A 14,983-nucleotide genomic window follows, 5' to 3' on the forward strand; every position below is an offset into this window, starting at 1 on the left:
AACTTTTCCAGCAGAAGGTGTGGTTTTGAATTTATTTACTTTTTCTTGGATGAATTTGCATGGTGCCACTCCACTGATTGCCTCTTTGTCTCTGGTGAAAAATGATGGAGCCACGTTTCATCACCTGTCACAATTCTTCCAAGAAATTCATCTCCACCATTCTTGTACTGTTCCAAAAGTTTGCTGCATAAAATTTTACTTGCTTCTTTGTGAGCCACTGTCAACATCCTGGGAACCCACCTGGCACAAACCTTTTTTAACGCCAACACTTTCAGTATTCTGCAAACACTTCCTTCCCCTATACCAAAGTAGCATGACAGTTCGTTCACCATGATGCGTCTGTCAGCAGTCACCAATTCGTTAACTCTGTGCACATTGTCTGGAGTGTGTGCAGTATGAGGTCTGCAGCTGCAAGGACTATCCTCAATATTGCCATGCCCGCTTTCATCAAGTAACCTGCTTGCCCACTGACTAACTGTACTGCGATCAACAACAACATTTCCATACACCTTTTTCAACCTTTTGTGGATGTTTCCCAGTCTCTTGTTTTCACAGTACAGGAATTCTTTGACAGCACGTTGCTTCTGACAAATGTCAAGTGTAGCAGCCATCTTGAAGACATGCTGTGACAGCGCCACTCACGGGAACAGGTTGAACTAAGTTTCAAAACAAGCAGGAAGGATTATCTACACACTGTAAAACTTTCACACATGCAGAATGAAAACTGTATTTTTACAAAAATAGTGTGCATTTATTTTGGAGTGACCCTTGTATAAACAGTACATGTTCTTATCAGCATAAGTGTGAAGACTAAATCATTGTACTAAAAACGTTTTTGAGCTTAAATGGCTATTTGTTTGGCTGCCTCATGAACAATTTGCATATAAATTAAGGTGTGATAAAGTGAGTTTCAGGAGTTCAACAGTTTTGATTGGGAGCAGTGAATACAGCCTCTAAAGTAATAGAATTTGCTCTCAAGAAATAAGTGCAGGTGGTACTTCAGTAAGAAATAAAATGTCAGAGGTTTTACGGACAAAATTTTCTGTACAGATAAAATGCATTACAGTTAGCAACACAAATTAATTATGCAAGAGGCTATTTATCTATGGACCAAGCTCATTGTTGTCCCATTTTTGGGACTGATATGAGGTGAACTTTAACGAAAAATTTCTAAAATTTATAACTGCCATGAACGACATTCAGTACTATATTTGATAGGGACTACAATAACAAAAAATGAACTGGTGTAACTACATATTAATGAAGGGTGATTTCCCTTTAAATGTTGTCACTGGACTCCCATCTCTGTCTCTTTGAAATTGTGCCTTGCTGCTCATGCCCCAAGCTAATGATTACACCCAGCAGTGAAAGTAAAAGTTTTATCCACTGCACATCCTGCAATATTTTGTAATTGTAGGAGGAGTTCAAAGTAATTTTGATGATATATATTGCAACCCTATAATTGTGGGTCCTTGCATGATGAACTACCATTTTTTATGACATTCATGGTTTCCAGGTATGAAAGGACAAATGTTTAAATGGTGCTAACTCAGAAGGGAGAAAATGACATCTGCTTGTGAGAGTGTTTGGACAAGAGTCAGAGTCAAAGATGGATATTAAATTGTAATTAAGTCCTTCTGTCAACCACCATAGTCAGCCCCATATGTAACCAAAAACCTTAACAAAAACATCTCAAATGTATGTATGTTTCCCAATCACAACTCCATCATTGGAGGAGACTTTAATCATTCAACAGTTGATTGGAAAAAGTACAGTTTTGTAAATGGTGGGTGTAACAAGATATCCATCAAAACAATACTGAATGCTTACTCTGAAAATTGTCAACTTACTTTAGATATTGAGAAAGATAAAAATGCAAACCTTTGCATCACTTTGAAATGTTTTCAGATTCTGACTACATCAGATTGTATGCCATTATACATAAATTCATTAACTACAAATAGTCTGGGTTTACTATTAATATTGCTTGCCAGATCATTTATAATACAATATGAACTTCATTGGACCCTGCCTGAAAGTTCTTCTAAGTTTGTTAGTGACTCTCCAAACTGTCATAAACTGCTCTACCAGCTACATATCTATCAAGTACTTGGTCACCTTGCCTTCTACATTTGTGCAAAAATTTCTTTACATTCTCCTGTCCAGATGATACCAATTTGTCCTTGAGTTTTATTTATTTATTTTATTTATCCATCCATTGACAATAAATATTGTATGGATGTTGTCAAGGGTACATGTAAGCCATTTCAAAGAAATGGGAGACAAACAATATATACGTAAAAAAGTACAAAACAAAATAATACAATGAAGTTAATAATAATACAACGAAATTAATATAGCCTATATACATCCCTGCTTGTTATTTTAAATGCATAGTCTGTTTTTCATAAGGCTTTAGTTTTGTCCTCCCTAAATGGCAAGTCCTTATATACACAACACTGCTTAAGTATATATTTACATCACACAACATTTGTCCTTTAAGTATGTAAATGTAATGAATGATTAGGTAATGAATGATTAGGTACAGATAGAGTATTTTCCATTTTGCCTTTATAAATACAACCAGAAAAAATTTATTGACCTACATAGTCATTTGCAGAATAAAAACACTGTTCTACTAGAAATTTTTTAAATCCAGTTTTAAATTTGTTATCATCTTCTAACTGCCTTATGTTGACTGGCAGTGCGTTGTACAGTTTTGCACCGAGAAGGCTCACATGCCTTTGTGTATTCGTTCTTTTTGTTTTCTGAGTATGGAGTGTTGCACTATTACGGGTATTGTATTTATGAAAGTCGGCATTTGTCTGAAAATCTGCAATGTGGGTCCTGACATACAATACACATTTGTATATGGATAATGATGGTATAGTAAGTATTCTAAGATTTTTGAATGTGGGTTTGCAGTGTGTCTGTGGATGACTGTGAGTTATTATTCGGATGGCCCTCTTCTGCAACAAAAAAATTTGTTTTAGGCGCCCAGTTGTGGAACCCCAAAATACACTCCTGGAAATTGAAATAAGAACACCGTGAATTCATTGTCCCAGGAAGGGGAAACTTTATTGACACATTCCTGGGGTCAGATACATCACATGATCACACTGACAGAACCACAGGCACATAGACACAGGCAACAGAGCATGCACAATGTCGGCAAGAGTACAGGGTATATCCACCTTTCGCAGCAATGCAGGCTGCTATTCTCCCATGGAGACGATCGTAGAGATGCTGGATGTAGTCCTGTGGAACGGCTTGCCATGCCATTTCCACCTGGCGCCTCAGTTGGACCAGCGTTCGTGCTGGACGTGCAGACCGCGTGAGACGACGCTTCATCCAGTCCCAAACATGCTCAATGGGGGACAGATCCGGAGATCTTGCTGGCCAGGGTAGTTGACTTACACCTTCTAGAGCACGTTGGGTGGCACGGGATACATGCGGACGTGCATTGTCCTGTTGGAACAGCAAGTTCCCTTGCCGGTCTAGGAATGGTAGAACGATGGGTTCGATGATGGTTTGGATGTACCGTGCACTATTCAGTGTCCCCTCGACGATCACCAGTGGTGTACGGCCAGTGTAGGAGATCGCTCCCCACACCATGATGCCGGGTGTTGGCCCTGCGTGCCTTGGTCGTATGCAGTCCTGATTGTGGCGCTCACCTGCACGGTGCCAAACACGCATACGACCATCATTGGCACCAAGGCAGAAGCGACTCTCATCGCTGAAGACGACACATCTCCATTCATCCCTCCATTCACGCCTGTCGCGACACCACTGGAGGCGGGCTGCACGATGTTGGGGCGTGAGCGGAAGACGGCCTAACGGTGTGCGGGACCGTAGCCCACCTTCATGGAGACGGTTGCGAATGGTCCTCGCCGATAACCCCAGGAGCAACAGTGTCCCTAATTTGCTGGGAAGTGGCGGTGCGGTCCCCTACGGCACTGCGTAGGATCCTACGGTCTTGGCGTGCATCCGTGCGTCGCTGCGGTCCGGTCCCAGGTCGACGGGTACGTGCACCTTCCGCCGACCACTGGCGACAACATTGATGTACTGTGGAGACCTCATGCCCCACGTGTTGAGCAATTCGGCGGTACGTCCACCCGGCCTCCCGCATGCCCACTATACACCCTCGCTCAAAGTCCGTCAACTGCACATACGGTTCACATCCACGCTGTCGCGGCATGCTACCAGTGTTAAAGACTGCGATGGAGCTCCGTATTCCACGGCAAACTGGCTGACACCGACGGCGGCGGTGCACAAATGCTACGCAGCTAGCGCCATTCTACGGCCAACACCGCGGTTCCTGGTGTGTCCGCTGTGCCGTGCGTGTGATCATTGCTTGTACAGCCCTCTCGCAGTGTCCGGAGCAAGTATGTTGGGTCTGACACACCAGTGTCAATGTGTTCTTTTTTCCATTTCCAGGAGTGTATTATTCCGTATGTGGCAAGAGATTGAAAATAGCCAAAATATGCCATTCTGGCACCCTCTGAGGTACAAGCATTTGCAATAATTCTGAGGGCAAAACAGGCTGAATTAAGTTTTTGTGCAAGTTTTATTACGTGGTCATTAAAATTTAATTTTTCACCCACATGAATCCCCAGCAATTTTGTGGATGTCACTCTGTCTAAGGCTTTGTCACCCCACACCAGATCGAGATTTACATTTTGAGATCTTTTCCCAAACTGCATATAATTTATTTTATTTACATTCAATGTCAACCTGTTTGCATTGAGCCAAGAGTGGATGTAATTTAGTACTGTATCAGCAGTTGTTGGTAGCAATTGCTTTGGTGCACTTATTATCACACTAGTATCATCTGCAAATATTATTGCTTTGGTTGCATCATCTGAGGTGTGAAAATCATTTACATAGACAATAAACAATATGGGCCCTAGGATGCTGCCTTGTGGTACTCCTATTTCTACATTTTTTGCCTCTGATACTGAATTTATTTTGTGGTTGGAGTAAGTTGATGTCAGTCCCACAACCTGTGTTCTGTTTTTTAGGTATGATTCAAACCATTTTTTTCCTATCCCATGTATACCCAACGGTTCCAATTTTTCTAAAAGAATGTCCTGGTTCACAGTGTCAAAAGCTTTGGAGAGGTCTAAATTTACTCCTACTACACTGCAATGTTTCTCTAGATTTTTGATTATTTGTTCAGTGTAGCACATTACTGCTGTTTCGGTATTTTTACGTGCTTGGAAGCCATGCTGATTTCTGTTAAGTAAATTATGGTCATTGAGATATTTGTTAATTCGGTGCTTCATCAGTTATGAACCACTGCCTCTTTATCTAGTTTAATGAACACATAAACCTTTATACTTGTTTTAGTTTAAATTTTTATATAAAGTAGCAGGGAGAATGATATCAAATCAGTCTTCAGACTGATGACAAGAACAACAACACCAGGAGGGAAAGTTACCTGTGCTGCTTTCTGGTAGATCAACCTTTGGTACACAATGGAGTGAAATACATAGCTATGAAACACTTGGCACACACTGGAGTGAAATATAGTTCTGAAACTCTTTGATAACATTTATGTAAAAATAAAAAGACTGACTGACACCAAAGATGTTTTCAAATGCAGGCTTAAGTTTTTTCTTCCCAACAACTCACAAACAGAAATGGTAATAAGTTAAAGATGCTCAGTTGACCAACTTGTAGCCATACAAACGTGTTACATGGAACATAACTAACTTTGCCCTGAAAGTCCTGCTTTATCGTAATTAAGGCACTGCATTAGTTTCATGTAATTCTCATACGAAATGTTGTTGTTCTCATTGACCTTTCTTTAAGTCTTTACATTTAATTCCTTAAACTCTCATTACGATCTTTAGTTTGCATTTAATCTTTTTTTTTATTCTCATTCCACATGTTCAAGACTGAGAAAGATTCTTACATTTTTTTATTTTATAGACCTTGTCAGTTGCATTGCACTTACTCTGGACTGTCCTGTTTAGTTTCTTTTCCAGTTGTTTCCTGAGTGTATTCCGCAAAGGCTTCGTCAATTGCAAGAATTGCAGACCTTTTTTCTGCCTTTTCATGCTGGAAAATAATAAAAATTGTTGGTTTATAGTTTCAGGCTGTAATACAGCACATATTTCAGGTGCTTGTATGTATGTATGACACATAACAATGTGTATTACAATACTTCATTGTTAAATTGATTCACAACAGTATTTTTTGTGTGTTACACATTAACATTCAGGCAGAACAAATTTATATTAACATTACTTTTGACAGAGAACATTACATTCCAGAAGACAGTGTCCTACCTAACAACGAAGACACATGAAGCTGTTCTTGTCAGCCATTAAATCTCTCTGGGCAATAAAAACTTGCAGGTGGCTGTTCCACTCTGAGTCCTGAAATTTGAAATTCTCTCCCCCCACCCCCTCTTGCTCTAGACAAACTTTGCATTTCTGCATCTGTCTGTACATCTCCCTATTTTTCTTCTGTAGCAAATTCCCATTATCTTTTTATCACATTCCCTATTTCTTGTTTTGTTCTGTCCTTATTGCAGTTACATCTCACCAAGTTTTCCAATGCTCTAACTTATTAACTGAACTATGAAAAATTTCATGAACTTATTGCTTTCATACTTTCCCACTAACCTTGCTCTTGCGTTTTCTGAAAACTTCATTTTAAAGCCATTGTTTTCTTCATAACACCATACCAGCAGCTTAGTGGAATGACAAATGTAACACATTGCATACAATCACTACTAATATTTATTCATTACATAAAATATTTAAGGAGTTTTCACTCCATCATCTTTAGGTGCAAAGCCACACTGATGAAGTGTTGATGACAATGATTTTAAGTAATCACATACATTTCATTAATATAATAAGATTGCCCACCTGAAGATGGTTTTAATACATTGCATAACAAATAAAGAAATAGTAACTTCTGTATGGTGCGTAGTTTATTTGTCATCTCATTTTTAACAGTGGTGGGCTTAACCAAATGCACAACATAGATGTTACTGAATTATATACAATATCTATGACTGATTTAGCATTGTTCTAAAATATTTCTAACATAAAGGGAGGCAAAACTGGATACCAACTGATTAATTATTCTTCTTAATTCTTTTATCCATCAACTCTCACATTCATATGTTATTTATTTATTCATTCATTCATCCTTTGATTGTGATACTGGCTACATCAATGTACAAATATATTTTCAATTTACTGTTACAGTGTAAATTACATTTTGAGCACTTATTTTGCAATAGACGCTCATGTACACTAAATGGCTAGCCTGATCCATGGTCCTCAATTTAATTGTAAGTTGCCTAACTAAAGGCTTCCAGGGGCAACAACAATTTTATTTTCAATATTTCATATAGTTACTGACCAAATTTAAGTTTTAAATAGTGTGGTAATCTACTCATTAAGGGGTATAATCTCATGTTAAAGGTTTACACACTAAGGCAAGTATTACAGTCAGTGTACATGTCTTGAGACAAGGAAACTATTGCGTCCCCACTACCCAGGATATATTCATCCAGATTTGAGAATGAGAGCACTTAGTGACTTCCAACAAACTGTATACATAATTTCAAAACTTTTTCTTATTTATGCCCATCACAAAATGATGAAAGAAAAAATCTTATCATTTACAAAATCTTTGCTGCTGATGCAGAAAATCTTCAACATTTGGCATGACATTTTAATTTATTCCTTCTTTACTATTAACTCTATTTGCGGCATATTTAGCGAGCAGTATCCACATTTACCACTCAACGGACATGCAAAGTTGCATCACTGTACAACGTATAGCTCAGGAGACACTGACGTGTGAAAAACTAGCTTTTGCTTTAAAAGGAGTCCAAACTATCTGACACTCGTCCAGTATTTCATAATGAGAGCATTTAGCAACTTCCTATAAACTTTGAACATAATTTCAAACTTTTTCTAATCTTTTCATTCCTTACACACTTAACATCAAATATTTAAGTAATCAGCTGTTTTATACATAGGAGTTTGATCCTTTAAGGAATTGTGGGCTTATTGGTTGTTGTTGTGGCCTTCAGTCCTGAGACTGGTTTGATGCAGCTTTCCATGCTACTCTATCCTGTGCAAGCTTCTTCATCTCCCAGCACCTATTTCAACCTACATCCTTCTGAATCTGCTCAGTGAATTCATCTCTTGGTCTCCCTCTATGATTTTTACCCTCCACACTGCCCTCCAATACTGAATTGGTCATTCCTCGATCCCTCAGAACATGTCGTACCAACTGATCCCTTCTTCTAGTCAAGTTGTGCCACAAACTCCTCTTCTCCCCAATTCTATTCAATACCTCCTCATTAATATGTGATCTACCCATATAATCTTCAGCATTCTTCTGTAGCACCACATTTCAAAAGCTTCTATTCTCTTCCTGTCCAAACTATTTATCGTCCACGTTTCACTTCCATACGTGGCTACACTCTGTACAAATACTTACAGAAACGACTTCCTGACACTTAAATCTATACTCAATGTTAACATATTTCTCTTCTTCAGAAATGATTTCCTTGCCATTGCCAGTCTACATTTTATATCCTATCCACTTCAACCATCATCAGTTATTTTGCTCCCCAAATAGCAAAATTCTTTTACTACTTTAAGTGTCTCATCCTAACCTAATTCCCTCAGCATCACCCGACTTAATTCGGCTACATCCCATTATCAATGTTTTGCTTTTCTTGATGTTCAGCTTATGTCCTCCCTTCAAGACATTGTCCAACCTGTTCAGCTGCTATTGGAGGTCCTTTGCTGTCTCTGACAGAATTACAATGTCACCGGCGAACCTCAAAGTTTTTATTTTCCTCCATGGATTTTAATTCCTACTCCAAATATTTCTTTTGTTTACTTTACTGCTTGCTCAATATACAGATTGAATAACATCAGGGATAGGCCACAACCCTGTCTCACTCTCTTCCTAACCACTGCTCCCCTTTCATGCCCCTCGACTCTTATAACTGCTATCTGTTTTCTGTACATATTGTAAATAGCCTTTCACTCCCTATATTTTACCCCTGCCACCTTCAGGATTTTAAAAGAGAGTATTCCAGTCAACATTGTCAAACATTTTCTGTAAGTCTACAAATGCTAAAAACGTAGGTTTGCCTTTCCTTAATCTTTCTTCTAAGATAAGTCATAGGGTTCCAATATTTTTTACAAATAGAAAACATTGTTTATTGTTATTCATTTATACATTGTTGAAAAGCTTACCCTTTTGTCTATTTTTCAACATGGTCGCCTTTTTCTTACCCACTTTTGAAGACGGTGCTCCAGCTTACGTATTCTTAAGTTGAAGAAGTCTCCCACCAACTCGTTGAGGAAGAGTGTGACCTCTGCTTGGACTTCATCATCACTTTTGAAGTGTTTGCAACATAAGTGTTCCTTTAGCTTGGGGAAGAGGTGATAATCACTGAGTGCTAAGTCCAGGCTGTATGGGGGATGGTGCATAACAGTCCACCCAAATTTCTTCAAAAGCTCCTGTGTTTCACGAGTGACGTAGGGTCGAGCATTGTCATGAAGAGGTACTACTCCCTCCTTCAGTCATCCTCTCTGGCGATTCTGGATTGCTCACCGGAGTTTGGCCAATGTTTCACAATATCTGACTGAGTTTATTGTCATCTCAGGTTGCATGAAATCAGTCCCAAAACACAGTCACCATAACTTTTCCTCCCGACTGCATTTGTTTGAATTTCTTTGGTGGCGATGAACCGAGTGAAGCCACTGACGAGATTGTTGTTTTGTTTTGGAGGTGTAATGAAACACACATGTTTCATGACATGTGATGACAGAGTCCAACAACTTCTCCTTGTTGCCTCACATTGTGGAAGAAACTTGTGAGCACAGTCAAGGCCTTGCTCCATGTGTCTGTCAGTCAGCATGAGGGACCTAGCAAGCACACACCTTGTGATAACCCAACGTTTCTGTTAAAGTTCTTTAAATTGTGCCATGGGAAGCTTCAGGAATGTGTTCAACAAGTTCACAGACAGTGACCCTTCAATCTTTGAGGAGCTCACTGTTGATCTTCTGGACAATCACATCCAAAACTGGCAGTCTTCCACTCAGTCCTTCATTGTGAACTTCCATGTGACCCTCAGCAAAAGTCCTACACCATTGCAGACATGCTGAATGGACATGCACTCTTCACCATAAACCTCAGTCAGTCACTGATGAATCTCCATGGGCAGTAACTTCCTTGTGTGGAGAAACTAGATTACTGCTCGAACCTCACATTTGGTTGGAGTGGCGATCAACATTTCCACCTCTGATGGCTGCCAAGCCAACACTGAGTGATGCAGCAAATCACATACAGGTGGGCTCAACAGTGGGGGAACCACTGCGCATGGCACTGTTGTCAGATTTAGCTTAGGACCTTCTGTCAAGGCTGTAGCTCATTGGGGAATCTTACTTTTGGTACAACCCTCATATATGCACACAGTTTCATCTTCTGCTGTAATGCCTGAATGTCAATTAAACTTAAGAAACTTGTGGACTTGTCATTGACATAGTATATGTAGCATATTTCTCAAGATATTACCTTAATATTAAAATGTCTTTCAACTTATTTTGGACTAACACTGTACAAACATGCTGTTTTCAAGTACTCTCTTACTTTTGTTTAGGTGATTGGTAGTGTTTTATATTTTTATTTTGAGCAGTACAGCATGAAAGAGATAGTCAAGAATGTGGAAAAGGTCAAGAAAAAGAAACAGCTCCTATAAAACAATTCTGTATGTTACAATAAGTGTTAATTAATAGTCCTAATAGTTTATCAGCATCCAGAACCAAAATTACAGTCATAATGTTCAACTAAAAAGCAGCAATTTCAGATTCTGGAGGAATATAGTACTGTCTCAGAACTGGGAAGGTAGGGTGATGAGATGTGGCTTCACACAGGTTGCAGTTGACAGGTTGTGAAATGTTTTATGTGATGATGTCACAATGCACTGTTAAAGGTTATCCATCTGTTGGTTCCTGCCACTGAACTCAGAAGTTCAGAGGAACTGGCTATATATGGTGCTCACTTTTGCCTTCCCTGCTCTTTTCATTTGTGTAATCATCCAAAGCACAAACATATTTCGCTGCAAAATGTCTCACTGCAGTCATCCACATGGCATAGTTGCACATCTGTTGCATCATCACATGATGGAGGTACATGATGGGAAACCACTTTTACCAGGCCTAGCCAAAATATCAAAAGATTTTTTCCCTTCACTCACTGACTGAGAATATATATTCATTAGACAATAATTGCTTGTGTGACCTTCACATGAGATTTCTACCATTACCACAAATTTTCCTGAGAAAGCTTCTACTTTGCAGTAGCATAGCTGCATATCTAGTACACATCTACATCTTTATGTCATGAGACATCCTGTGGTAATAGGGCAAAGGTAAATGCTATACCAGAATTATTTTCTCCATTTCTGACTCCATTCATAGATGATGTAGACCAAGAAAATTTGTCACTACCTGTCCATATTAGTATACAACCAAATTTCTCTAATTTTTTCCTGATGATCATTATGAAAGGTATAAGTTGATTTATATCTTTTTTGCGTCATATAGTTTGGTGGGCTTTCAGGAATTTTAGAGTAAGGTGCTCTGCGATGCACACCATATTTCTTATAGTGCCTCCCATTGGAGTTTGATGAACATTTAAGTGATGCTCTTGTGCTGACAATACAAATCCTTGATGAAGCTTATAGCTCTTCTTTAAATACTCTCTATGTATTCTTTTACATTAGCTCGGTAATTAAGACTGAGTCATTTTGCCTGTTAACATACAACTTACTATGGTTATTATTTGTGTTCATCTACATCTACCTCTACATGACAACTCTGCAATTCACACATAAGTGCCTGACAAAGGGTTCATCGAACCACCTTCAGACTATTTCTCTCTTGTTCCACTCTTTGACAGTGTGTGGGAAAAGTCAACAGTTAAATCTTTCCATACAAGGATTTATCTCATTTCATTATGATGATCGTTTCTCCCTAAGCAGAGTGATGTCAATAAAATATATCTGCACTCAGAGGAAAAAGTTGTTGATTGAAATTTTGTGAAAAATCTCTCACCTTAACAAAAAATGCCTTTGTTTTAACAATTGACACACCAACATGCTTATCAAAACCATGACAGTCTTTCTCCTATTTCAAGATAATATAAAATGAGTTGCCTTTTTTTGGACTTTTTCAACGTCCTCTGTCAGTCCTATCTGATAAGAATCCAGTATCACACAGTAATACTCCAGAAGAGAGGAGACAAGTGTACTGTAAGCAGTCTCTTGAGTAGACCTGCTGCATCTTCTCAGTGTTCTCCCTAAAAAATGCAGTCTTGGGTGTCTTCATGACCACATTAACTATCTGATTGTTCCAGTTTAAGTTTTTTAAGTGTAATTCCTATGTATTCAGTTGAATTGATAACCTTTATATTTGTGTGATTTATTGTCTAAGACCAAGAAAGCTATGAGATGATGAACTACAAATGATCTTTAGCAATTCCGTGTCCATGAAAACTGGATCCAAAGTGCACAAGATCGCTATCTGTGGAGGAACAAAGCAAGGTTGGCACATGAACTTCATGGTCTGTGATCACTGGTATGTCACATTAAGTAATGTTATTGTGTAACTAAAATTTAATAGATTGCTTTTATTAGTCATGCATTTTGATGATCAGCTGATTGGATCAAACACTGATCACCTTCAATTCTTCCTGCACTTAGCAACAGTTTATGATGACATGACATCTCTGTATATGACTTTGTTGTAAGCAAACAAAATTTCAACTCCTAATGTAAAATTTTACTAACAGTGCACCCTTCCATTTGTCTCAGATTAGCTAATTTTTTCCAATTGTTTATCAACAATTCATTACTTGCAGTTTTTGGGATTTTATTGTCAACAGCTTTTCCCCTGGTGTTTCTTGATCATTTCCCCCACTTTGTATATCTATTGAGAAATTTTTTGGAACATTTCCTTGACTTTAGCATCATGTTCATCTTACACTTTGTCATTACTGTTTCCAGTCTGTCTCTTCTTACTAGGAAACAATTTAAACGTAAATGAGTTGAGACTCAATTACATTATTTAACTTACATGTCTATTAGCCTTTGCTCCATAAATTCTGTCTTAGTGGCTGGAAATAAATATTCCTAATCTAATATAGCTGATTTTGTACTTTGCCTTTACATTGAAAATCTAAGTATATAGTTACTAGCATTTCAGATAGAAGAGTAGCATGTACTTACCAAATGGTAAAGTGTCAACAATTGGTGACGAGCTAACAATCACAATTACACTGTCCAGTCACACTCATGTGACCACCTTTCAAAAGCCTCAATAACCAACTTTTGCAGCATGGTCTGCTGCAAGACAGGCAGGAAGAGAGTCAGTAAGGTTCCAGAAGGTACTGACAGGGATGTGCAGCAATATCAACTCCAGTCCCATGGCCAGCTATGCTAGGTTTCTCAGTTGAGAATCCATGGTGTGAACAGTCCAATCAAGGTGGTCCCACAGCTTCTTGATTGAGTTTAAGTCTGGAGAGTTTAGTGGCCATGGCAGAATAGTAAAGTCATATGTATGAACACTGTGAGCTGTGTGACATGTTGTAATGTCCTGGTGATAGATACCACTGAGTCAAGGAAAAATCAACTGTCTGTAGGGATGGACATGGGGCTCAAGGATAGATGCATACCATACTTGTGTTGATCCACTGTGCCTTCCAGGATGAGATCACTCAGGGTATGCCACAAGAACATTCCCCAGACCATAATGTTCCTTAGTCCTGGCTTGAGCCTCCCGATAATTGTTAGAAAGTCTTTGCTTTCAGATGTTCTGCCAATATAAAATGGCTACCTGCCTCCACTCAGTGGACTTCCAGTTCTGGTACTGGTGTGCAGACTCCAGCCTTAGCCACTGATGAACAACAGTCAGCATGAGTGCATGAACTACGTGTCTGCTGCAGGGGACTGTATGCTGCAATGGTCATTGAGGAGATACTGCTGGTAGTCTGTTGGTTCAGCTGGGCAGTCAGTTGCTCAACAACTACATGTCTATTCGCCTGTACATATCTCCATAGCCATCACTCATCCCTGTCATCTATGGCCCAGTTGCCTCAGCACCAGCTTTGGATAGCAACATTTTGCCATGCACAGTATACTTTATCCACAGTAGCAGGTGAATGGTCAACAAACTTGGACATTTCAGAAATGTTTACACCTTTGACCTGAAAGCCAATGATCAAGCCCTTTTAATGTCAGACAAGTCACTCCATTTCTACATTATGACACCAAGTGCACTGTTTTCCGCATCTCCTCGAAACGTTTTATATACCCTTACTGTTAGTGCCGCCACCTGCCATCTGTGAGTGGTGCAACTGATGTCAATCAGGGATGATGGTCACATTAACGTGACTGGACCACATACTATACACCAGAAAAAAGGTAAAGATAGAAAATCAGGTAACATGCTGATGGTGAAGGAAACAAAAATACTTCCAGATTAAAAAAAAGAATGAGAGAGAAAGAAAGAATGAAAATTATGGCAGCTACTTAGACACTAGAAAATTAATAATGACCTGCTGACAATCCACATACTGAGCCTGAATGCTGTTGTTGGACATCCTTATCTTATTCAGCAGATCATCTTCTCTCATATTACACCCACTGTATACTGATACTGGCTTTATAATCTGGCTTTCAAAATTCATATTATTTCATTCACACTATTCTTTACCCTCTGAATTCTCTTCCACAACCTCATTCTTTTCTCTTCTGCTTCACACAATTTGCATTCTCTCTGCCTGTGCCTGCACACTGTTTTGATGTTTCCCTTTATTTTAATTTTTTACACATTGGCTCATCCCTTCGAAAACATACTCTCACCATTTTTACCTTTTATTCATCTCCTTTTAACTCTCATTTCTCTTCTCTACTGATCACTCGCATGTT

General features: G+C 38.9%; 1 protein-coding gene across 3 annotated transcripts in view; it reads right to left on the minus strand.

Moving 5' to 3' along the window:
• LOC124545103 (protein I'm not dead yet-like) overlaps positions 1-14,983 on the minus strand; it is a 257,306-nt gene that overhangs the window by 74,474 nt on the left and 167,849 nt on the right. For all 3 annotated transcript variants that reach the window (XM_047123917.1, XM_047123918.1, XM_047123916.1), the window contains exon 5: positions 5,960-6,063. In XM_047123917.1, coding sequence (XP_046979873.1) covers positions 5,960-6,063 — 104 coding nt within the window. The remainder of the gene's footprint in view (positions 1-5,959; positions 6,064-14,983) is intronic.

This window comes from Schistocerca americana, chromosome 8, assembly GCF_021461395.2.
Source record: "Schistocerca americana isolate TAMUIC-IGC-003095 chromosome 8, iqSchAmer2.1, whole genome shotgun sequence".
In the NCBI taxonomy this organism is placed as follows: Eukaryota; Metazoa; Arthropoda; class Insecta; order Orthoptera; family Acrididae; genus Schistocerca; species Schistocerca americana.